Source organism: Bos indicus, chromosome 4 (assembly GCF_029378745.1).
Source record: "Bos indicus isolate NIAB-ARS_2022 breed Sahiwal x Tharparkar chromosome 4, NIAB-ARS_B.indTharparkar_mat_pri_1.0, whole genome shotgun sequence".
Lineage (NCBI taxonomy): Eukaryota > Metazoa > Chordata > Mammalia > Artiodactyla > Bovidae > Bos > Bos indicus.
The window spans coordinates 57,253,514-57,280,080 of record NC_091763.1 but is presented as its reverse complement, the minus strand read 5'-3'; the positions used below and the strand labels follow the sequence as shown (position 1 = coordinate 57,280,080).

Genomic DNA, 26,567 nt, shown 5'->3' with positions numbered 1-26,567 from the left:
ACATTGTCAAGGTTGGTCCCTGCTATAAGGCACGCTCTTCGCCTGTGAACTCCCACAGCACTTTGAGGGGCTCCTACTCGGCCCAGTAGCACTCGATCAGCACTATCCCCTCAACTCCTTTCCTTTTTTTTTTTAGAAGAAATGGAGAGATTGGAAGGATTTTGTATCATAGATAAGCAATCTGAACTAATATGACTGCCCAACCAGGAAGAGCTAAAGGAACAATGTTTTGTCTCAGCGGATCATAGCTCCATTTGGCCCAGAGCTATGGAAATTCTTAAATCATCAGGCTCAAAGGAAGATCCACAGAGAGCTGAAATCAGTCATGACTCAACGTGAATGAAGCACTAATGGAAAAATCAGGCAGGAGAGGCGGAAGGTTGGGTTTCTGGTGGCGGAGGAAGTCCTCAGTGACAAAATGACCTTGAGCAGAGACCTGAAAGGGGGGGAAGAGAACTGAGTGGGTGGTGTCCCAGTGTAAACTGTAACCAAATCTTGGATTTCTACTGCTTATACTCTTTAAACTAAATCAATTGCCTCTAGGAGAGGAAGATGCTGATGAGGAAAATAGCAGGAGAAAGAGCCCCGTTCTTGACATTCAGGGCACATTAGAAAAGCAGTTCCCAAACCCCCAACAAGACACAGAGCACTATCCCCCGCCCACCAGGGTCCTCAACCACAGAGGACCCTTTTTGGCAACCAAAAAGATGCCACGTAGGCATTTTCATTGACAGGAGTAGCAAACCACTCCAAACTGTAAAATGTTAAGATTGTAACTAGAGAATGTTTGATCTTTCGTTGCTGTTTTTAAAGGCTGATGTCCTAAGTGCTTTGTTATGGTTCCTATCATGCAAGTCATTTGACTCTACTCTGAGTTACTCAGCTGTCACAAGACAGGAAATGGGCTGCAATAAGAAGAGTTTATTCACAGCAGTGTGTCAGTTGCTCAGTCATGTCCAACTCTTTGCAACCCCACGGTCTATCCAAGATTTCTCTAGACAAGAATACTCGAGTAGGTTTCCATCCCCTTCTCCAGGGGATCTTCCTAACCCAGGTATCGAACCAGGGTGTCCTGCACTGAAGGCAGACCTTTTACCCTCTGAACTGCCAGGGAAAAGTACAAATACATGGTCCCATATCATGTCTTCACCCAAGGCAAGGTTTACCTTTCCCAGGGAACTATTTGTCTGGTCCAGTTAATCACTCCCTACCAATCACAAGTAAAATATCATTCAGAAAGATGAGGTAAAGGAGAAGATAACCTAACAATTTTTGCACACAATTACTAAGTGACTGGAAGTAATCACCTCTACAACAAATAAATCTTTGTGGCGTGAATGACATCTCCACGAGACTGTCCTTTCCTTTGACCAATTTGTTCCAGTTCTTAAAAATAACTTCTGATTTTAGGCTCTTATTTATTTACTTAATAAACTGAGCTGGATATTTATAATAAACCAAGTACTCAGAGTGATTAACTACTTAAAAATAATATGTGTGTGTGTACACACATCTACACAAAAACACACAGGTCTTATGTGACCTTCATTTGGGAATATTTTTATGCATGTCAATTATTTAGATTCAAGCATGAAGGTATGTTATATGTGTGTGAATGACTCTGTATCAGAGAGAAAGGCAGAAACAAAAAGAAGGGACTGGGATAAGAAGCAAGTAAAATTACACTAGATGAGGTCAGGAGAATGGAGACTCATAAGAAAATGCAAATATGTTTAAAGTAAAAGAATGAACTGAGCCTTCACTCACTTATCTTTCCTCTACAATCATACTGACTGTCCATCAACATGCCCGCATCCTGCATGCTCCCTATGTTCCTTACAGGTTAAACACAACCAAGACCTACCTCTAAAGCCACTTGCAAAAACATCGATCCCACCAACTTTTAGCTGACAAGTAATTATATTTTATCCTCCAAAAGAAAATCAGGCATAAAAACAGTCTCAAGAAAAATAAAAACTAGTATCCTTGCTTCACAAAAGAGACAAAAAGAAAAAGATTTAACCAAGAGAACACCTTCAGTTTCTGTCTTACCATCTATTAATTTTAATTTTGATTTTTCTTTTTATATTACAACATACCTATTCAAAACTAGAAGAATCCCTATATCCATATATTGCCCTGCAAAAAGAAAACACTATTATTTGTATTTTTGGTCAAACACTGTAAGAATAAAAGAACTGTTTTTACAAGAGATGAGGTTCCTACAGATAACATTTACCCACAGGATCTGAGGCTTTTTTGTGACATAAAGTGCACAGTACTTTGAGGATGGTTACAGATGCAATGGCACAGAAAAGGCTTTTAACTTTGGCTCATTTCCTCTGACCACCATGCCTCCACTCTAAATTATAACCTCTCAAAGCTCTAGATCCTTTAAAACTAGCTTTTAAACTACCTTCCCTTGGTATCATTACAAAACAAGAATGCTTTCTTACTTGAAAATAAAAGCACAAAATTATTAGGACTCAGTAACTGTTCTCATTATTGCAAACCAATAAACAAGGCTCAAACATTTTTCCTAATAGCTGCTTCTTATTGAGCTGACAAGAAATAAATCCAAAAGAAACCAAAGAAAGATCTGCCTCTGCAATATAGATGGTTTCTTATTCAGAAACTATCTTTTATATCAGAAACCACTAGCGCAAATCCCACTGCTATCATTATCATCCACAACGGCAAGCTAAGCACTAAAACCCTGTCATTCATACTTTAGAATAATAATTTTAAAAATTAAAAAAAAATAAGGACTTACTGTATTGCACAGGGAACTAGACTCCACATTCTATAATAACCCCATAATGTAAAAGAATCTGGAAAAAGTACATATAGGTATGTGTTCAGTTCAGTTCAGTTCAGTCGCTCAGACATGTCCGACTCTTTGCGACCCCATGAATCGCAGCACGCCAGGCCTCCCTGTTCATCACCAACTCCCAGAGTTCACTCAAACTCATTTCCATCAAGTCGGTGATGCCATCCAGCCATCTCATCCTCTGTCGTCCTCTTCTCCTCCTGCCCCCAATACCTCCCAGCATCAGAGTCTTTTCCAATGAGTCAACTCTTCACATGAGGTGGCCAAAGTACTGGAGCTTCAGCTTCAGCATCACTCCTTCCAAAGAACACCCAGGGCTGATCTCCTTCAGAATGGACTGGTTGGATCTCCTTGCAGTCCAAGGGACTCTCAAGAGTCTTCTCCAACACCACAGTGCAAAAGCATCAATTCTTCGGTGCTCAGCCTTCTTCACAGTCCAACTCTCACATCCATACATGACCACTGGAAAAACCATAGCCTTGACTAGACGGACCTTTGTTGGCAAAGTAATGTCTCTGCTTTTCAATATGCCATCTAGGTTGGTCATAACTTTTCTTCCAAGGAGTTTCTTTTTTCAGGTGGTCTGGTATTCCCATCTCTTTCAGAATTTTCCACAATTGGTTGTGATCCACACAGTCAAAGGCTTTGGCATAGTCAATAAAGCAGAAATAGATGTTTTTCTGGAACTCTCTTGCTTTTTCCATGATCCAGCAGATGTTGGCAATTTGATCTCTGGTTCCTCTGCCTTTTCTAAAACCAGCTTGAACATCAGGAAGTTCACGGTTCATATATTGCTGAAGTCTGGCTTGGAGAATTTTGAGCATTACTTTACTAGTGTGTGAGATGAGTGCAATTGGGCGGTAGTTTGAGCATTCTTTGGCATTGCCTTTCTTTGGGATTGGAATGAAAACTGACCTTTTCCAGTGCTGTGGCCACTGCTGAGTTTTTCAAATTTGCTGGCATATTGAGTGCAGCACTTTCACAGCATCATCTTTCAGGATTTGGAATAGCTCAACTGGAATTCTATCACCTCCACTAGCTTTGTTCGTAGTGATGCTTTCTAAGGCCCACTTGACTTCACATTCCAGGATGTCTGGCTCTAGGTCATGAATAGAGAAGCAGAATTTGGTGGTATTCTTCAAAGATAAAAGACAAAGAAAGACTTAGGAAGAGTTCCAGTTGAAGGAGACCAAAGCACAGGATGATAGATACAAGACATGGTCCTGGATGCCGCACCTATAAAGAACATCGCTGGGTGACTAATGAATTACAAATGAGATCCAAGGGTTAGACGGTAATATTATATCAATATGAATTTCCTATTTTGATGGTTACATGAAGGTTATGTGGGAGAATGTCCTTGCTTTTAGGAAATACTTTCTGAATTACTAAGGGATTACTAGAGCATCATGTTGCAACTTTTACTGTCAAGTCAAAAAAAAAAAATCTTCAAAATAAGGTGTGAGAGTAAAGGGATAGAGAAAAGAGAGGGAATATGATAAGACAATTGTAATAAATGTTAATACTAGGGGAATAGAAGTGAAGAACATATGAGAGTTCTTTGTCCTATTCTTGGAATGTTTCTGTAAGTTTGAAATCATTGTAAAACTAAAAGTTCAAAAAAGAAACATTTGGTCATAAATGTTTATATACTATTAAAAAAGCCTTACCTTTCTATGAAGGGTCACAATCGGCTGTGAATTTTTTTAAAAAATCGTATGCTGTGGCTATAGATAGAAGAGAGCTTACATAATACTAAAAGCCCTCAAACACAATAAGGACATTAAAATGGCCTTTGTCAACTCTAAGTCTAAAAAAATGTGAACAGTAATTCTTATGCAAGACTTTGCTGATTAAAGGTGATATATTTTCTGGGCAATACAAATACTTTAAGGATAAAACTGCAGAAAATCCCTGATATTCATGAAATAAGATGACCTATATAGACAAAGAAATGTGTCACCCAGATTCTGCTTCAAGGATGAACTGATAAGGAGTATGATCAGTAGAGGGTCTTCAGGTCAGCAGACGCGATCACGTCCTCAGCTGCAGACAGAGAGTGGGCAGCCCTTCCTTGGGCATTCCATATCCTTCCACAGAGCAAGGGTGACCCAAAACAATGCCAAGGTCAATATCACCTCCACAGCCCCCTCCACTGGCCTGGCTGGGACTCTCTCCCTCTTGCATACAAGTTTCATCTCTTTCTCGGCCCAGTCCTGTATCTTCTTCCCCTTCCTTTCACAGTAGTTGATCCCTGATATACTCCATGCACCCCCATTCCATCTCACCCCCATTCCATCTCAAAATGATTACTTCTTGGGAATTTAACCTACAACAAGGCCCTCCTATACTGTTTGTAAAAACACAGCTTGATATGGGCACATTTTATAATTTTGTCTTCTGAGTGGGCAACATTATTTCTGATTCATAAGACAGTTATGATTTTCTTAAGGTGAATTCTGCCCGTAACTCCCATCCATTTACCTTCTCATGCTGTGTGACAGAAGAATTGTACTTTCCCCTTTTCATGTTAGCCAAATATAAAAGATAATCATTGTTTAAACAACAAATTTCCCTCTTATGGTCCATTAGCTCCTGTGGCTGTTCCTGTAGTGAAATTGAAATATAACAAAATGATTTCCATGGCAATAGACAATAATCTAGTAAATGTGAATTCTGACTTAGCTACAGAACAAAATAAGACAAGATTACAGGACTGCGATGGAACTAAATTTCAATTTCTGTGTGTGTATTTTTAGTATCACATTTGAAACAAAGAAAATAGACAAATTCATATACACAGAACTAGGAAGAGTGAAACTCTAATTAAAGGCTAAGTTTAAAAAATACATCTCGATCATCAATGTATATTATCACTCCCTACCATTACTACCAGGATACATTCAACTATCACAAAAAATTTTACTTAGAAATTTGATACTTTTTATTTGAGACTCTATTATGTACTATAATTTCAGTTCCAATTACTAACATATCCCATTATGTTCATTTTTACTAATAATTACAAGTATGGTTGTAGATAATATGTAAATGAAAGATTCTCAATCACCTACAGAATCTTTAGTAAAGCATAGGAATAGAGGAACTGCAGCATTTCTGAGCATCACAAATACAGTAGCAGATCTCTTGCCAGACTCTCAGTTAGCCAGCCTCTCCATTTATCCCTGTGAAACATGCAGGCTGGAGCCCTTGGGCAGCCAATCTTTACCACATACCACTTTTCTCCCTCCCAACCCTCTGAGTTGTACACTCAAAGGGTACAACTTTGATTGTTTTGTTCCCACACTTATTATCAGTTGTTCTTGTTGCTATGCAAATTGCTCATAAGCTGATGAAATCAAAGTGCAAAAAGGCAAGAATTATTGTAACTAAGAAAAACAAGTACTTTGCGTCACTAAAATGTAATAAAGATGAATCACTAAAAATATTGGGACTTCCCAGGTGGTGCTAGTGGTAAAGAATTTGCCTTCCAATGCAGGAGACATAAGAGACATGGGTTCGATCCCCAGGTCAGGAAAATCTCCTGGAGACAGGCATGGCAACCTAATCCAGTATTCTTGCCTAGAGAATTCCATGGACAGAGGAACCTTGTGGGCTAGTCCATAGGTTAGCAAAAGGTTGGACATGACTGAAGTGACTTAGTGCACGTGTGCACACACACACACACACACACAAATTAATATAAACATAATGGGTATGAAGAAGCCTAGACTAGGTAATTAGAAAAAAATTATTCAAATCTAAAAGGATTCCACGCTCAGAATGCTTTGTGTCTTAAATTTTCTTTTTTAATAAACCAAACTAATTTATTGCAGATAACACATTGTGTCTGTGCCTTACACAAGAATGATTATGCAAAATTCCACAGTTTTTAAAAGAAAGAGTTTCAGCCTTACAACAGAAACTGGCAAATAGAGATAAGAGTATAAGTTCAAGGAAGCCTGGAGAAGATTCTTTAATATTTATCAATACTACCACACCTCTCTTTCATTTGACTCCACTCATTAGATGGGATTACTGCCATCTGTTCTTAAGGATGACATTGAGCATCATCTCCTCATCCCTGATCTGCCATAAGCATTGCCTGCATCTCAGGCTAATGTCTCCTGGTTTCCAGCGAAGGCTCAGCAAATGTTCTTTCCCTGCTTGCTTCACAGTCTGGCCTTGTTTTGCATATACAGATCCTTCATTACCAACTAGACTTTCTTTGTGTCCAGTGTATCACATCTGAAAATTGTATTTTCTCTTTGGACACCTGCTACACAAGATGGAATTCAGACAAGAACTTATTCTTGGATCCACAGGCACATTACTTAGTGACACATATATCCAACCTGTTAAGTACTCTTGCTTATATTGGCTAACTAGGAAAAAGGGTACCAGGACCACTGAAGGCTCTTTTTATTCTTCCAGCCACATTTTAGTGGTCAATGTTTCCTGCCCACTGGAAATGCTCAAGAGTTATCATAAATAGTTTTCTACCATGGGCCCAGCATTTGTAGCTTGAGATCCCAAAGTACCTAGTCTGACTACTTTTTACTCTGTTCCAGCCCACTTCCTGAACTACCACTCACCTCACTGCCCGTCAATCTATTACATCCTTACCTCCCTTTTTGAACATTTTGGCCTTAAACTCAGTGCTTCTCCTATTATGTTTGAGCTGTTTTTACTCTACACCACTTCTGACATCAGACAAGTGTTTCTCCTCCTGACACCAACGAATTCTAATACCTCTGGGTGTCCTATAATCCAGTCAATTGTGACACTGAGTTCCCTGGGTTAGCTTCAGACTCCCCACAACATGCTTTCACTATAAATGTCAGTCAAAAGTATCAAGTCCCCAGCTTATCCACATTTCTGTCCAACTTGGCAAGGGGTTCCCACAACTGACTCTCCCTGCAGGAGTCAACAGTTCACCAGAATGGCTCACTCAACTCTCAAAGACACTTATATACTATTACCAGCTTGTTACAACGGACACAAACGAACAGCCAAATGAAGAGGTACATAGGATGAGATCCCAAAAGATCCCAAACATGAGAATATACATCCCCTGGAAGTTGGGGTCTGCTCCTCTCCTAGCACATGGGTACATTCAACCAATTCTGAAGCTCCCTGAACCCTGTCATCTAGGGCATTTTATGGAGGTTTCATTACATAGACAAGACTCATTAAATCACTGGTCATTGGTGATCTACTCAATCTCCAGTCTCTCTCCACTAGCCAGAGGGTGTTGGGTGGGGCTCAAAGTTATAAGTTTCCAGTCAAGGCAGGTGCTGTTTTGGTGACCAGCCCTATCCAAATCTATCTAGGGATCCATCAAGACTTGTTACTAGAACAAAAGATGTTCACACCACTTCTACCACTCAGAAAATGTCAAGTGTTTTAGGAGCTCTGTGCCAGAAGGTGGAAACAGAAATCAAATCTCTCTCTCTAGGACCATAATAAGTTAACTCTTTCTTCCTTTTTCTATCGACAACAAATAATAGCTCTCTGTGACCTAGCCTCTTTAACTGCTCCTCTTATACTACCTCTTGGGCTTCCTTTGTGGCTCAGCTGGTAAAGAATCTGCCTGCAATGTGGGAGACCTGGGTTCTATCCCTGGGTTGGTAAGATCCCCTGGAGAAGGAAAAGGCTACCTATTCCAGTATTTTGGCCTGGAGAATTCCATAGACTGTATAGTCCATGGGGTCACAAAGAATCAGACACAACTGAGCGACTGTCACTCACTCACGTACTCACTCACATTGTCTCTTAGGAGAAACTTCTCCCATTTATCCTTTCCTTCCCTCTTCCTTGCCCGTCTGTACCAGGTAACAGCCAAGATTTAGATTATGCATTTTTGATTAGACTTAATCTGTCATCTGCTCTGCTCAGACTATCTGCTGTGTGTATACTCTGCATGCTAGGAGGAGCTGTTTAATTTCACTCCTGACATTTTATATAGGGAATAATTGCTTACAGGTTCAATGTCTCTAGAAACACCATTCCTCTGGGAAGAATATATCTATTGCTTAATGTCCATTGACTGTTTTACTTTGAAAATCCTCCCACAGCCATTCCCAACTGCCAACAGTACAACTTTTCAGTCTAATGTCTAATATGAGTGGAAATTAAAGCTTAGTCTCTGCCTACATAAAAATGTACCCCTACTTGAAGAATTCTTTTTCTCTGATTCTATGCTCACATAAATGGGTTCTATACATGTATCTTTTTCCCAAAAAGAACAGGCCTAAAGACAGCCAAGAGATACAGTATAGACAACTAAACTTCATTCTGAACAGAAACACAATTTTTTTTTCATTGCCATCTTGTCACATTTTCAAAATTTTCTCTCAGTGATGATAACCTTGTTAAAAATTAATCTTTAAGAGAGGGAACAGTAATTGATCAGCCTGCTAGTTCACTCTCTCATCTGCCAACCAATGTATTGCGTTTATTAGGATACAATTTTTAAAATATTCTGTCATCTCTGGAATCAGCATTTATTTTACAGTCAATCACAGCATAGTTTAAGTACCTTTTTCTTTCTTGGTGGTATATAAAAATAAGGATGCATCTCAGATTTGATAAAATTTAAGTTCCTCTCCCAGCAGCCTCTGGTTGGCCACCAGAAATAACCAATGTAAAACACTTAGAATTGGATATGGAATACAGGAAAAGTACTCAAATTTTATTTGCTGTGCTCATCATGTTTCTAAACATGAAAGAACAGAAAATTCAAAAATAAACACAGATTAAGTTAGAGATCTGATGCATTCTCCTTATTCAACTTTTTCTCTGAATGCATTTTGTTTGTTTCTGTCCTAATTTTATATACTTCTCATTTGTCCCCATGTACATGTGAGTCCAGTAAAAAATATGATGCAGTTTCAAAAGGTTATGCTAAATGACCTGGCTCAGAGTATCCAAATCCAATAGACTAGCATCTTTTCATATCAAAGGCTTTTAATATCCTTTGAGATCCAATAAGATCCTTTCACTAGCTACCAAATCAAAAGACTATTTGTATAATGGACTATAAGAAATCTCACTGGATAACAGACTAGAAGACAATTCCTCAGTTAGGACTTTGAAAATGGATCTAATCTTTTCTCTTTTTTTTTTAACTAAAAGTGAAAGTCGCTCAGTTGTGTCCAACTCTTTGTGATTCTTTTGCGAATTTTCCGGGCCAGAATACTGGAGTGGGTAGCTATTCCTTTCTCCAGGGGATCTACCCAACCCAAGGACAGAACTCAGGTCTCCTGCATTGCGGGCAGATTCTTCACCGTCAGAGCCGCCAGGGAAACTAAAAGTACCAAGTTATAATTTCAAATGATATGTTATTTTCCTACCACATCATTCTGCTACACTTTGTCATTTTTTTCTGTCTCCATACACAGTTAGCTGAAATGTTTTTCTAATTCAACTAGACAGCAGTCAGTTAAATTTTTTAATTGTAGCCCAATTTTGCTTTCCTAATATATATTATTATTATTTCTACTTGTTTTTACTGTATACTGTATCATATGGTAACTTCAGGAAAATCATTTTACTTCTTGTTAATGGATGTGCTACTATAAGAAATTGCCACATTTTAAAATAAGCTCAGCATCAGTAATTATTAGAATAATGCAAATGAAAACCACAATGAGGTATCACTTTACACCAGTCAGAATGGTTATCATCAAAAAGTCCACCAATAATAAATACTAGAGAGGGTGCTGGAGAAGGAGACAGCAACCCACTCCAGTATTTAGCCTGAGAAAGTCCATGGACAAAGGAGCCTGGTGGGCTACAGTCCATGGGGTTGCAAAGACTTGGACATGACTGAAGAGACTTAAGATGCAAGTAGATAGAGTATGGAAAAAAGAATGCCTTCCTACACTGTTGGTGGGACTATAAATTGGTAAAGCCCCTATAGAAAATGGTATTGAAGTTCCTTACCTTAAAAATAAAGCTACCATATGACCCAGCAATCCCACTCCTGGGCATATACTTCAAAAAGATGAAAACTAGTTCAAAAAGTTACGTACACCCCAATGTTCACAGTAACAATATTTGCAATAGCCAAGACACAGGCACATCCCAAATGTCCATCAATAGATGACTGGCTTCAAAAGACACAGTGTATGTATATATGCCATATATGTAGATATATATATATATATATATATATATATATATATACACCATATACAGTGGAATATTTCTCAACCATAAAAAATGAAATATTGTCATTTGCAGAAACATGTATGGACCTAGAAAATAACATACTAAATGCAGTAAGTCAAACAGAAAAGACAAATATTGCATGATACACTTTTATATGGAATCTAAAAAGTAATACAGAGTAATCTATATACTAAACAGACATAGGGTCACAGATATAGAAAACAAACATCTTGTTACCATAGGGGAAAAGGAGGCAAGAAGGGATAAACTAGGAATATAGGTTTAGGAGTATCGCAAAGAGTTGGACACAACTGAGCAACTTTCACAGACTCACAGACTATCATATAGAGAAATATTGGCTGGCAGGTTACTAGTAAAAAAAAATACTAGTAATACTATACTATTACTCAACACATGTTACCAGTCTGCAATTGTTAATTTTCTTATTATAATGTTTAAGGCTACAGAAAAAAAAAATGTTTTTAAATTATAAATTACATTTAATACATATATCCACAAAGTCTATATATTATATATTCTTCCAGTCTGGTCTACACATACATACTTTATTTTTCAATTATTGGAATTATGGCAACATTACATAGTTTGTTTTTTTGTTTTGTTTTGTTTTAATAACTTTTTATTGTAGTTCGAAATCAAGGTGTATGATGCCTCTAGCTTTTTTCTCCTTTTTTTAAACATTTTTTTTGTTTTTATTTTTTAATTTTATTTTATTTTTAATTTAAACTTATTTATTTTAATTAGAGGCTAACTGGACAATTTTCCCTCAAAGGATTCAAAAACATAGGAATGCACAGTACTACAGAATTATTGGAAAAACAAATCCTCATGTAAGTGAACTCACCACTTCAAACCTGTGCTGTTCAAGGGTCAACTAATTACAATAGAAAACAAGTCATTTAACCTTTATAGGCCATGGTATCCAATTCAGAAATGGGTCATTTCTTAACAAGATTACCTATTCAGTTCAGTGCAGTTCAGTTCACTCGCTCAGTCATATCCGACTCTTTGCGACCCCATGAATCACAGCACGCCAGGCCTCCCTGTCCATCACCAACTCCTGGAGTTTACCCAAACTCATGTCCATCGAGTCAGTGATTCCATCCAGCCATCTCATCCTCTGTCGTCCCCTTCTCCTCCTGCCCCCAATCCTTCCCAGCATCAGGGTCTTTTCCAATGAGTCAACTCGTCACATGAGGTGGCCAAAGTATTGGAGTTTCAGATTCAGCATCAGTCCTTCCAATGAACACTCAGAACTGATCTCCTTTAGGTGGACTGGTTAGATCTCCTTGCAGTCCAATGGAGTCTCAAGAGTCTTCTCCAACAATTTCAAGATTCCATGATGACATTACTTCTCCTTCCAGAATCTAGTTTTATACTCCCTGCTGCTGCATTTCCAACCTGGTGATATTCTCTTGTGCCCACTTTCCACCCTTCACCTTCTCTACTTCACCCCACTGTCCATTTAAAATGTTCCTACCCTGTTCTCTATAAGTCTTTTCTATATGATCAACTAACTACATATGTAGTCTGAATGACAATACAATTTAATGTACCTTCCTCATGCTCAGTTTATATTCAAGTAAACTGCCTGGCTCAGTGGGAAGATATTAGTGGCATGGAATAGTCAGACATCGAGGGTAGGGAGGAGGTCTCAGCCTATCTGCTTATATCTTTGAAAAGCATACTGCATGAGGCATGACTACATATCTACTAAAATATAATGTCTTCAAAGTGAAGATTATTAGTATCCTTTAAACCAGTCAATCCTAAAGGAAATCAATTCTGAATATTCATTGGAAGGACTGATGTTGAAGCTGAAGCTCCAATACTTTGGCCACCTGATGCAAAGAGCTGACTCATTGGAAAAGACACTGATGCTGGGCAAGATTGAGAGCAAGAGGAGAAGAGGACAAAAGAGGATGAGATGGTTGGATGGCATCACTAACTCAATGGACATGAGTTTGAGCAAACTCCAGGAGATAGTGAAGGCAGGGAAGCCTGATGTGATGCAGTTCATGGGTCGCAAAGAGTCAGACACAACTGAGCAACTGAACAATAACAGAATTTTACAAATCTCATTTCTATAATAATCACCAATACAAGTAACACTTATATTTTTTTTAGAGTTGCACCAAAAAAAGAAAGATTATACTGATAAGTTTTCAAATGTATTCTGATGAGGAAAATTTTGTTTGTGGGGGAAGTTGGTTATGTTTTTATCGTGATGTAATTGACACCTAACATTATATTAGTTTCAGCTGCACAACATAATAATTCAATATTTGTATCTATTGTGAAATAATTGCCATAAGTCTAGTTACTCACCCATGGTTAAAATATTTTTTCAAGTTATAAGAACTTTTAAGATCTCTCCTGATGCTGCTAAGTCGCTTCAGTCGTGTCCGACTCTGTGCGACCCCATAGACGGCGGCCCACCAGGCTTCCCTGTCCCTGGGATTCTCCAGGCAAGAACACTGGAGTGGGTTGCCATTTCCTTCTCCAAAGATCTCTCCTAGCAACTTTCAAAATAGTACATAGTACTATTAAGTATAGTCACCACGGCAGACATTACATCTCCGGGACTTACTCTTAAGTCCAAATTTGTACCTTTTGATTACCTTCACGAGCTTCACCTACCCCCTACACCCAGCCTTTGGCAACCACCTATCTGTTCTCTGTATCTATACCTGTTCAGTATTTTTTGTGTTTTTTTTCTTTTGAGATTTCACATATAAGTGACATCATACACTATTTGTATTTCTCTGTCCAATTTACTTCAATTAACAAATGTCCTCAAGGTCCATCCACATTGTCCCAAATAGCAAAAAAAACTGGCTTGGTTTTTTGTATTTTCTGCTTTTTTTTGCTCTAATCTGCTGCTGCTGCTAAGTCGCTTCAGTCGTGTCCAACTCTATGTGACCCCATAGACGGCAGCCCATGAGGCTCCCCCGTCCCTGGGATTTTCCAGGCAAGAACACTGGAGTGGGTTGCCATTTCCTTCTCCAATGCATGAAAATGAAAAGTGAAAGTGAAGTCGCTGAGTCTTCTCCAACTCTTAGCGACCCCATGGACTGCGGCCCACCAGGCTCCTCCGTTCATGGCATTTTCCAGGCAAGAGTGCTGGAGTGGGGTGCCACTGCCTTCTCCGTTTGCTCTAATCTAGTTTTTCTTAAGTATTTACATAAATTTATGCAATAATTTCATTTTGGACTGAACAGATTTGCTTTTATTTTCTAAGGATTTGATGACTTGTTGAGATTATCATGCAATAAAATTTAGCCTATGTTCCAAATGTAACCCACCAAGGTATAACATGAGTTAAAATTAAGTCAGCAAAATAAAATGCCAACTTCCATTATTATACAATAGTGAATATGTATAATTATTAAGAATAGCAGCGTATGTTAAATATTTTCTGATTATTTACCTGTGCTGAGGGATATGGGGGACCAAAAGCAATTAAAACCAGTTTTCTGTCCCAAGTGTATACTCTGGTAAAACAGAGAGATGCATGCTCAACTAACAATTACACAAGGCAGAATAAAATGGTTCTTTAAAGAAAAGTGAATCCTGTAGCTGCATAAAACAATTTTAGCATTTAAAGGATATATAGGTAAGTGCAATGCAAGAGACCCTGGTTCGATTCCTGGGTCAGGAAGATCACCTGGAGAAGGGATAGGCAACCCACTCCAGTATTCTTGCCTGGAGAATTCCATGGACAGAGGAGCCTGGTGGGCTACAGTCCATAGAGTCACAAAGAATTTGGCACGACAGCGACTAACACACACACATATAGATTATTCACATAATGAAATGAAGTCACCCTTTTCTTTAATATGCTGCTTTGTTCACATTATTTAATAAAATCTTAAACTTCCATTTATTACAAATCAAATTGAAATTTCACAAGGAGACATTAAAAACCTTCCATCTCTCTGAATATCCAATCTGTTTCCTATTATCTTCTTCCCAACAGGAAATGTCTGTTCCAGCCTCAATGCCCTCTTGGTTCCACAAGCACATCATCTTCATTTATGTCTACTGACATCTGTTTTTCCATAGCCATCTTAACACAGTAAATCCTCTCCCTCCTATCCAAACTTTTTCTAGCTCAACTCAAGAAGCATTTCTTCCAGAAAGTCCTCTTGGATCATCCAAATCCCTACTTACTTTCTTCCTTATCATGTATCATTCATTTTGGTAACAAATCTTATTCAGTTTTAAATTATTATCTGCTGTTTTCATACCAACTAGGTTAACATTTTTTAAGTCAGGTGGTTTGTCATTTATTTATTTTGTACTTCCTAGGATTTGAACTGTGGTATTGGAGAAGACTCTTGAGAGTCCCTTGGACTGCAAGGAGATCCAACCAGTCCATCCTAAAGGAAATTAGTCCTGAATATTCATTGGAAGGACTGATGCTGAAGCTGAAGCTCCAATACTTTGGCCACCTGATGTGAAGAACTGACTCATTGGAAAAGACCCTGATGCTGGGAAAGATTGAAGGCAGGAGGAAAAGGGGGAGTCAGAGGATGAGATGGGTGGATGCCTTTATTGACTTGATGGACATGAGTTTGAATAAGCTCCAGGAGGTGGTGAAGGACAGGGAAGCCTGGAGTGCTGCAGTCCATGGGGGTCACAAAGAGTTGGACACGACTGAGTGACTGAACTGAATTCCTAGGATATTTAATATACCACTTATTGGATAGTAAACATTCAAAATGTATGGCCATTTTAAAAGGATGAAAAAAAAATAAATCTAGTCTAACAAATTTCTTCACACATAAAAAAAAAATAAACAGAAAACCCACAAAACATTAAATAACTGTTCCAAACCACAAACAGTTTGAGAGTCAAGTCTGAAAGCTAAAATTCTGTATTCTTCAGGTTGCAAAGAATCCTGTAATGTGTCCTGAAAGGATATGAGCAAAGATCCCTTCCTTTTCATATAATGTTGTTAAAGTCCGGATCCTGTGATTTAAAAAGTAGCTTGAACTCAGAATGTGAAATGACCATCGTAGTAAAATGTAAAGTAATATTTGGGAAAAATTAGTTATTTTGAAGCCTCTTGAAGGGTGTGTGTTCTTTTAACCAACTTATTATGGTAAGGGCCATATCTGAAACAACTCCAAACACATACACTAATTAATACCAAATGACAGTGTAACACACAAGGAGTTTTTACCATGGAAGCATGACCTACCCATCCTATTTTTGCCCTAGCTCACAGAACTTTATCATAAAATACCACATAAATTCACACTAGTCAACTGTTTTTTCTAAAACATTTTGGAATAAAGGACATAAATTTATCTAAAGATGCCTAGTATACAAAAAAGTCAGGTTCATTGTGACACAATTAAAACTGGTTACCACAGTTTGAAATACCAAGAGCTGTAGAAAATACAGAGAGCCTTAGGAGTATTAGGATTTACTGAGAGCCTTTTAGCAAAAGAGGGCTTGCCCAACCACTATTGTAATGACAATGAAAATTTTTCTTAATGATCTCATCTGTAACACATTACATTTGACAGCATGTAAGTGCTATCAAATATAACAGGCACACAAGGAATACCAATTACGACCACATTCACCTGCAAGTAAAAAATGACTTTTGAGCACAACTGTGTTTTTAGTGCTTTTTGGAACTCCCCCCGCCCCCACCATTTAGAAATAATCAACTACATAAAACAGTTCATAGAAAACTCAAGCACTTAACTTTCTCAGTGAAGAGAGGTAGAAAGAAAATCTATATAAACTTCACTTGTGGTCCATTTGAAAAAAAAAAAAAAATTAAATTTGGAGAGAAAACTCACCTCTTCCTTAAATTCCCCACACACTAAAAATAAATTCATTCCACACTTTCATATTTGACAAAGACAATAACATCAAAAAGCAGACCACAATTCCCTGAAGGAATCATGTCAATTGGTATTTCTAAAATTTATTCAGTGACCTATAATAATGTGAGTTTTCTACACATAATGTCTATCAGTAGGAAATGCAAAAATTTCAGAATCACTTCTGGTGTCAAAGTTCCAAAAAAGATATGTCTAAGCAGTTCTTTAATTCCTACTTCACCTTGCAGCTGCAGCTGCTGCTTATAACAGTGTCAGAAAAATTAAAATTTCACCAGGAATAGCTTGTGAGAACTCCAATCTTACAAATTAAATGCAAGTTTAACCAAGATTTCTTATAATGTCTCAGTCATATTTCTAAGCTAAGCCACCACACATCTGTGATGCCTTTGACCAACTATAGTTTGATGATTTCTCACCTGCTTACACAATTCATTCTTTAGTTACTTATTAGGAAATGTGCAACAACATTCTTCAAGACTCCAAAGGTCTTAAAAAATTAAAGACGCTCAAATTTAAAGGATTTATCTGTTATTTTCAAAATCTCTTCCTCTAATTTCACTATTTCTGAATAGACAGCTCTCCCCAACAAAAAGCATGGCTGAAAATTCAGGAAAAGGAAGTTTCAACTATATCATCTTAATAATGCCACATATTAGAGTATTTTTAAAAAATGTACTTGGAATAATGCACCAACTTACATTAATTCTAATGTGATTAGAACCTCACACCCAAATATCTAAAGAATTCTGAGCATTTTACATGATACCACTTCATATGTTCTAGAACATGATTAATAAACTATATTAAAGAAATAGTAATGTCTAAGACCAAAAAATATTAGACTATTTCATATTTATGTTTTTACATTATTTGCCCAATTACAAATGTAAGTTAAGACAAACATAAATTGTAACCTAAACACATTCTTTGAGCTTTCCTTCTACATCACTGTCTTCCTTCCAATCTCCCTGGATCTATGTATTATACTAGCCCCAGGGCCCAGCTAAGGGAAGAGCTAAGATCTCTTCTCATTCTCTATTCACTATCCAACTCAGAGATCAGCAAACTATTACCTACCTGCAAGCCAACTGCAACTGACACTAATTTTTATAATTAAAAATTTATTAGAACATAGCCACACCCACTTAACTATCATTACAGAAAATGCCAATAGAAGGGCAAAGTTTAATGGTTGTGACAAAGACAACTCGGTGCTTCTGACTTTTCAGAAAAGGTTTGTCAACCCCTGCCTAGAAGAACTCACTCAGATCCACAGCTTTTTATCAATACTCTGAGAGCTCTCCAAATTCTATCTTCAGTCTGGACCCAGAATTGCCATCCAACTTTTGGGGCCCATCTACTCTCATATTTCTAGTAGGCATGCAAATTTGATATGTCTAAAACTGGTAACTTGATTTCTACCCACCCCAACCTTTTCTTAAGCTTTTCATGTCTCAATATGTCCATCAGAATTCATCTAATTGTTCAGGCCAAAGTCTTCAGATACATCTTTAATTCTTTTCTTTCTCTTACATTTCTCTCATATCCTTATCCCAACCATCAAAAAATTATATTATCAAAATATACTCAAAATCTGGCCACTTCTTGCCCACTGTAATGCTATCACTCCAACTCAAGTCACAACCATTTCTCACCTGGACCACTGCAATAACTCCTGACTGGCTCCCTGTTGCTGTTCTCTGCCCCTTACATTATATTATCACAAAGCATCTGGAGTGATCATGGAATCCCACTGCTGAAAATTCTTCAAAGGCCACACAGGGCATGACCATCACAGCCCTTCAGGATCTGGCTCCTTTGGTTTCTCCATACAGACCTCCTTATCCTCAAGTATCGTCCTGCCCAGTTTCTTTGCACTTATTGTCCTTTCTGGAAAATTCTTCCCTCCAGATACCAAGTTGCCATGTGTCTTCATTTTATTCAGGTCTCTGTTCAAATATTATGTTAAGCTAGAGGCCACCTTCCTCAGTCACTCTGAGTTATTGACTCCTGTCAACTCTACAACCCAGCTGTAGTCAGATTCCCTGGGAAACAGTGCAAGACTCAGATGTGCATGCATTTAGGGGAGCACTTTCAGGAACGACATCTGGAAGGGAGTGAAGGAAGCAGGACAGGTAGACAGAGAAGTTGAATTGCAATAAGGTTAGAACAGAGACGTCAGTCAATGGAACCTTGAGTGGGAATGGCACTTCAGAATTTCCCAACTGAGCCAAGAACCTGAGTTCTTTGCATGTTATAATGCACCAATATGTGGGCTCAGAGTTCTCCCAGAGAGAGGGCATGATTTTGGATAAGACACATAAAAACATGCTTTAGGGAAACTATGGAAATGTAATACTGCTCTACACAGTGACAGTATACCTATAAAGGTATAGAGGCAAAGAATAACAAGTGTTGACAAGGATGTGGAGAAACTAGAAACTCATACATTGCTGGTGGAAATGTAAAATGGTACTACAGCTGCTTTGGAAAACAGTTAAAAGTTTCTTTAAAGGTTCAACACAAATTTATCAAACAATCCAGCAATCACACACCTAGGAATCTACCAAAAGAAACAGAAATATACGTATATGAAAAGACTAGTAAAGAATATTTATAGCAGCACTCTATAATACGTAAAAAATGCAAATAAACCAAAGGTCCATCAAATGGTGAATAAATTTTAAACACAGACTACATCCACACGAGGAATACTCTTCAGCAATAAAAGTGAATGAAATACTGGTATCTGCTAGAATACGGATGAGCCTCACAAACATTATGTTTAGTAGAAGGAGCCAGACACAAAAGAACAATTTATGATCCCATTTAAATGAAATGTCCATTAAAGGGAGAAAGCAGGTTGTTGGTTACCTGGAGCTGGGGTAGGAAGGAGGAGTGTCTGCAAACATGCACAAGAAATATTTAGGAGTTCACAGAAATGCTCTAAAATTGCATTGAGGTGATGACTACACAATTCTCAAAATATCAGTGCTTTTCAGTCTTAGCATGGGTGAATTTTATGAGATGCAAAGGAAAAGGACAAAAAAGATTGCTGACTGATTCTTGAATTAACTAAAGTAATATAATGACAGTGATAGCTGATACTCACTGAATTTGCTAGGGGTCAAGAATTAGTCTGAGTTTCACATGCATTAACTCATTTAATTTTTACCATAATCCCATCTTCATTTCAGAGGTGAAATAACTGAGGCTCAGGGAAATTTAAGTAACATGCTCATATAGTAAGTAAAAAATATATTAAGAATATATTAATTGGCTCCTACGCATAAAAATAAATCATTCTACCTTGAAATACTAATAGCCTTTAGCTGAATTACCAGCAAAATCAGAAGACATCACAATAGACACCATGTGTGTATAAACATGGCAAGTTTACCATAAAAAGCACACTTAAGATGGTCCAAGTGACACCTTGCAACATATCTAATTATCTCTATTAGCCATTGAAACCAGCAATAAGTATGTTATTACAGGACAGTTTGGTCAGTAACTGGTGCATATTCAGTGAGAGAATTACTGTAAACAAATACAAAAAGCATCTATGATCTTGTCTACTGACCAATATGTTCATACAGATACAGAAATATCACTACAGTTTATGTAAATACAACTTTATTCTCTTAGAGTCAAGCATAAACATACACAAACATACAATGAGCCACATACACTCTATAATAAAAATTTGTCTAGCACAACATGTCACAAAAATGAAGGCATATCACTGTTCCTATAACTGAAATGTATGATGAGACAAGATGAGATGACAATGTATTTTGTCTTTTTCATATAAAAAAAATTTAGTTATAAATTTCACATGGCAGTAAACCAATTTGAACGGAAAACTTGGGGACAATAACTTTTTGTGCATCTACCAGAAAAATAGTCTTAAATTTAGGTATAGATTTAGACAAGAAAGCTGATAAATGAACTATCTGGTAAGTAGTTAATATTTTTTTAAAACTAAAGCACCTTGTATAAATGACCACCACGCCCATATATTTCAAAACAATTTATTTTAAACAGTCTAATAAAACACAATACCCAGACAGTGGAAGAAAGAGAATGTGTAAATAAAACTAAATTCACCTTCAATACCTTTCCAACCTAAGACAAAAATCGACATCAGCACTTTCTGCCTAAATGATATATCGATGAAGGCTAGAATAAAAATGATGCTTTAAAAAATGCCATTTATAACTGAGAATAAAAATTTTTTAGCACTGACTGCTTCTGTCAGTTAAATTGCTTTTATGTGGAAATATTTTTCCCTAAATGTTTCATCTACTATTTTTATTAAAAAACTTTGCAATTAATTTGTGTTCCAAACTAATAATTAATCAACTATTTTTATGTATTGACTATACAAATCAGTAATGTGAATACTTAAACCATTCAAAGTTGAAGAAACCATTCCATAACAGAAAATAATTCTAATCCTTAATTCTCTTAAAATGTAAACATGTCTGCCTAGAAAGCAATGCATCAATAATAAATTTATGATTCAATACGGATATCAGCCTAGACCTAAAAATTTGCAGATTTACATAACCATGCACATTTAGTAGTCCTCCTAGGTAACAAATAACCATGAGTGATTCTCATAACTCAATACGCACTATGGTAAGAACCACTACAACAGCATGTATTCATTCTGAGTCCCAATTCAATTTTAAAAGAACCTGTAGGTATTGTCAATGTAATGAGTTAAATAACCGATGTGCACCAAAAAGAGGGAATGGATAACCTAAAGGGTATTATCCTCTATGAAAAAAATCTCTGTGGATATTATTCTAAGATACTGGTATAACTTTCATTAAATGATCTTTTGGTCTTTATAAAAATTATTTGAAAAGTCTGAAAATAATGTACTACAACATAAAGCTTGCTTCTGAAAGTAACTAGATTCTATATTCAGGTATAGAACAACTACATTTAACACAATACATTTCAGTGGAAAAAGTAACTTTGCTGGACTGCTATAAGGTTGCTCTCCCAATTCTCTATGTAACTACAAAATGAGTAAAATATATAAAGCTATTTCAGATATTGAACAAAAGGCAATAAGCCCTGTGAATTAAGAGAAGGGAAACAAATCAGGTGCTAAGACTTCCCTTATTTTATTCTAAAGGCAAAGTCCAATCTGTGGTATACAGATTGTTGTTTAGTCGCTAAATTGTGTACGACACTTTGCGACCTCATGGACTGACTGTGGCCCACAAGGCTCCTCTGTCCATGGAATTTACCAGGCAGGAATACTGGAGTGGATTGCCATTTCCTTCTCCAGGTATAGCGAAGGGAAATCCAAAAAAAGAAACTTCACAGACCATGTAAGAAACAAAAGTTACTGTCTGGGGCAGAGTACTGGTTGGGATGGGGGAGAAAGAAAAAAGGTGGGGAGAGCTATGTAGGAAAAAAGCTGAAGTAATTGGCATAGGAATCCAGACAGTCTCTGAGTATCCATGTGTTCTGAATAGGATAAATAAATGTAGAAAGTGAAAGTGAAGTTGCTCAATTGTGTCCCACTCTTTGCAACCCCATGGACTGTAGCCCACCAGGCTCCTCCATCCATGGGATTCTCCAGGCAAGAGCACTGGATTGGGTTGCCATTTCCTTCTCCAGGGGATCTTCCTAATCCAGGTATCGTGCCTGGGTCTCCCGCATTGTAGGCAGATTTACCATCTAAGCCACCAGGGAAGTCCTTAATAAAGGTTGTTTATACATATATATAAATAAAGGTTAAATCCTATTTAAAGGAAATAGTAAAATTCAGCTAAAAAATGTACTGGGTTGGCCAAAAGGTTCGTTTGGATTTTTCCTTTCCTGAATGAACCTTTTGGCAAATAAATCCTAGAGTCCAATAAATCCTAATGCTCATTGCCTAATTGAAAAAAAAAGAAAAAGAAACTGGCAAAAAAGAGGCAGGAAAAATGTTACCTATAACCCAGAGAAACACTGATCAATAAAAATAGGTCCAGAATTAAGACAGATTACGTTATCATAAAAGGAATTTAAAAATAGCTTTGATGAAATTAAGACTTGAAGGAAAATATGAATACAATGAGAAAAGAAAATGAAGATATCAAAAAATACCAGATTAAATGTCTAAAGATAAAAATATATAGTACTTGACATAAATATTTCACTGGATGGGATTATCAGCTGATTAAGCACAGAAGAAAAAAAAAAATCAGGGAATTGTAAATATAGCAATACAAATTGCCTTAACCAAAGTATAGATGGGAAAAAAGGCAAAGAAGTAAATATAGCATCAATAACATGTGAGACAATATCAATTATCTAATATTTGTGTAATTAGAGTCCTAATAGGGGAAGGAAAAGAAAACAATGTCCAAAAATGTTCTAAATTTAATTTTAAAAGAAAAATCTACCTACAAACCTAAGACATTCAACAAAGTCCAGGCATAATAGTCATAAAGAAAACACGCACACACAAGACATGTTTTAACCAAATTGCTCTAAGCCAGTAATAGAAAATCTTAAAAGCAGCAAGGAAAATATTAAAGTACATTATATATATATATATAGGCACAAAGATAAAAATCTAGCAGATGTCTCATCAGGATTATGCAAGCCAGAGGAAATATAATACCATTTTTTAGAAGCTCAAAAAAAAAAATAAAAATGAAACTAAAATTCTATGTCCAGCCCAAGTGTCTCTCAAAAATAAACACAACATAAAGGCAGAGACGTTGTCATCAGCATTAAGAGGAAACAATGAAGTTCTTCAAGTTAAAAGAAAAATAATACCAAGATAGAAACTTGCATCTACATAAATGAATAGAAAATAGTGTGAAGAATATAAGAAAAAGTTATGTTTATTATAAATTTTTAATATCCATAAGAGATACTTGTGTACAGTAAAAATAATGTATTGTGGAATTCAAACACATGTAGATGTAAAATGTATCACCACAATAGCACAAAAGATGGAAGGGGCTACTGGAAGTACACAATTGTAAGATAATTATAAGTGTAAAGTCATATAATTATTTGAAGGTATACTATAAAGTGTTACTAATACATATTCTACATAAGGTCAGTTCAGTTCAGTTCATTCGCTCAGTCATGTCTGACTCTGAGACCCCATGAACCACAGCACGCCAGGTCTCCCTGTCCACCACCAACTCCCGGAGTTCACCCAAACCCATGTTCATTGAGTCAGTGAAGCCATCCAACCATCTCATCCTCTTGTCGTCCCCTTCTCCTGCTCTCAATCTTTCCCAGCATCAGGGTCTCTTCAAATGAGTCAGCTCTTCACATCAGGTGGCCAAAATATTGGAGTTTCAGCTTCAAAATCAGTCCTACCAATGAACACCCAGGACTGATCTCCTTTAGGATGGACTGGTTGGATCTCCTTGTAGTCCAAGGGACTCTCAAGAGTCTTCTCCAACACCACAGTTTAAAAGCATCAATTCTTTGGCGCTCAGCTTTCTTTATAGTCCAACTCTCACATCCATACATGACCACTGGAAAAACCATAGCCTTGACTAGATGGACCTTTGTTGACAAAAGTAATGTCTCTGCTTTTTAATATGCTGTATAGGTTGATGATTTTTTTTTTCCTTCCAAGGAGTACTTGTGTACTGATATATATAAATTGTTGTTGTTGAGTCACTAAGTCATGTCCAATTCTTTTGCAACCCCATGGACTGTAGTCCACCAAGCTGCTCAGTCCATGGGATTTCCTAGGGAAGAAAACTGGAGTGGATTGACATTTCCTCCTTCAGGGAATCTTTGCAACCCAGGGATTGAATCTGCATCTCCAGCACTGCAGGAGAATTCTTTACCACTAGTGTCACCTGTGAAGCCCTAATATATATAAACACATCCTGTAAACTCCAAAGCAACCACTGATTGGTTGGTACAAAGCAAAGTACCAACATATAACAACAGTAGAGATAAAATAGCACATAAAATATACTCAGTTATCCAAAAAGGCCACAGGAATAGAAGAAATTACAAACAGCCACCAAAAAAAAAAAAAGAAGGAAAAAACAAAGGAACAAAAAGATGACAGATTTAAGTAATTATATTACATGGAAATTCAACCTAGCCTCTCTAGCAGGGCTCCCCAAAAGAATCAAGCTCTAGTATCTAAGGCATTTATTGTATGCAGTAAATTAACTTCTCCCCTGACCACCTAGATTGAGATGTGTTTAGTCCCACACTCAGGAAAATTGGGAAAATACCTATTCAAATCATTTTCTGTAGACTTATTTCTCTTGCAGAAGTCTAGCTAAGTGAGGCTAGTATATATTCAATTTGAAAGGCTCAGATTGTTTGGATTGTAAGTAAAATAAGACCAAATATAGGCTAAGTTAAATCCAGATTAATTATAAAAATATGTTAAAAGTAAATTTTTTAAAGATTTATCATGCACACACTAATCATAAAAAAGCTTGAGTACTTACATTAATAGCAACATAGATTTCAGAATAAGTAATATTACCAAAGATAAATATGGGCATTTTATTATGATAAGAATCAATTCATCAAGAATACTTAACAATCCATAATGTATATGTGCCTAATAACAGAGAGTTATCAGGACACATGAAGCAATAATTAATAGAAATGAATGATGAAATAAACAAACTTACAGCAACACTTGGAGATTAGCACACTTCTCACAGTAATTCATAGAACAAAAAGACCAAAACATACATAGGTACATAGGATACTTGACTAACACCATCAATACACCCAATCTAATAGTTACAGAATACTCCAGCCAACAATGGCAAAATACACATTAATTTTCCAGTGCACATGAAACATAAACCAAGATTCAACACATGGCAGGCTTGAATTTAAAAAGTCCAATAAATTTTATAATGTTAAAATCACTCAGAATATTTTCTTTGATCACAGGAAATCAAGAAAAAAGAGAGAAAAAGAACAGAAACCCTGAAATATTTGAGAATAAAACAATGTGCTTCTAAATTACCAATGAAGAAAAGAGAGAAATCACAAGGGAAATTTTTAAATATCTTGAAATGAATTAAAATGAAAACACAATCTATCAAATTTTGTGGGGAAGCTAAACTGAGAAGCTCAGAGCAATGCTTCACAGAATGTGCTGCACATCAGAATCAAGAATTTTTAAATATCCCATTGTAGCCCATGTCTACTTCCACAATTAAATCACAGTGTCTTGGGTTGGGAAACAGCCATTAGTATATTTAAAAATTCTTAGATCATTTTCATTTGGAACAGAACTTTGAGATCACTGGTTTAGAGGAAAATGTGTGGCTTTAAAAGTTAAATTTCTACCGTAAAAAATTAGAGAAGGCAAAGCAACTTAAAAAAAAGAAGTAAATAGAAGAGAGAAAATAGTTTTTAAGAGCAAATAAGCAAAGACATTGAAAAGAGACAAGTCAAAGATGCATTTTTTTTTAATGCAAATGCTTTCATACTATGATTCAGTGAATCTCTCAGGTATGGAAAGGTGAATTAGAAGTATATGAGATAGAAAAAAAGGAAGTATTATAGTTCCTGATAAAATGTCAGAGTTTAATGAAAACCTCACTTTTACCATAAAGTGAATTGATTCACCTGAAACTATCATAACACTGTTAATCAGCTACACCCTAATACAAAATTGAATTTGGAAAAACAGTATTTAACATTCA

General features: G+C 36.7%; 1 protein-coding gene across 7 annotated transcripts in view; it reads right to left on the bottom strand.

Annotated features, from left to right (window-relative positions):
• Window positions 1-26,567, bottom strand: part of IMMP2L (inner mitochondrial membrane peptidase subunit 2) — a 956,525-nt gene that overhangs the window by 779,886 nt on the left and 150,072 nt on the right. Inside the window, exons 5-6 of one of the 7 annotated variants that reach the window (XR_011566113.1) lie at window positions 2,774-24,744; window positions 907-2,139 (exon numbers count right to left, since the gene is read on the bottom strand). The exons of 4 other annotated variants lie outside the window; for them this stretch is intronic. Coding sequence is in view for 1 of the 3 variants with exons in the window: in XM_070787261.1 (XP_070643362.1) it covers window positions 24,621-24,744 (124 nt within the window). In the remaining 2 variants the exon portion in view is untranslated. Of the gene's footprint in view, window positions 1-906; window positions 24,745-26,567 lie in introns of those variants that run through there. 2 more of the 7 variants (XR_011566114.1, XM_070787261.1) reach the window with 2 other exon arrangements.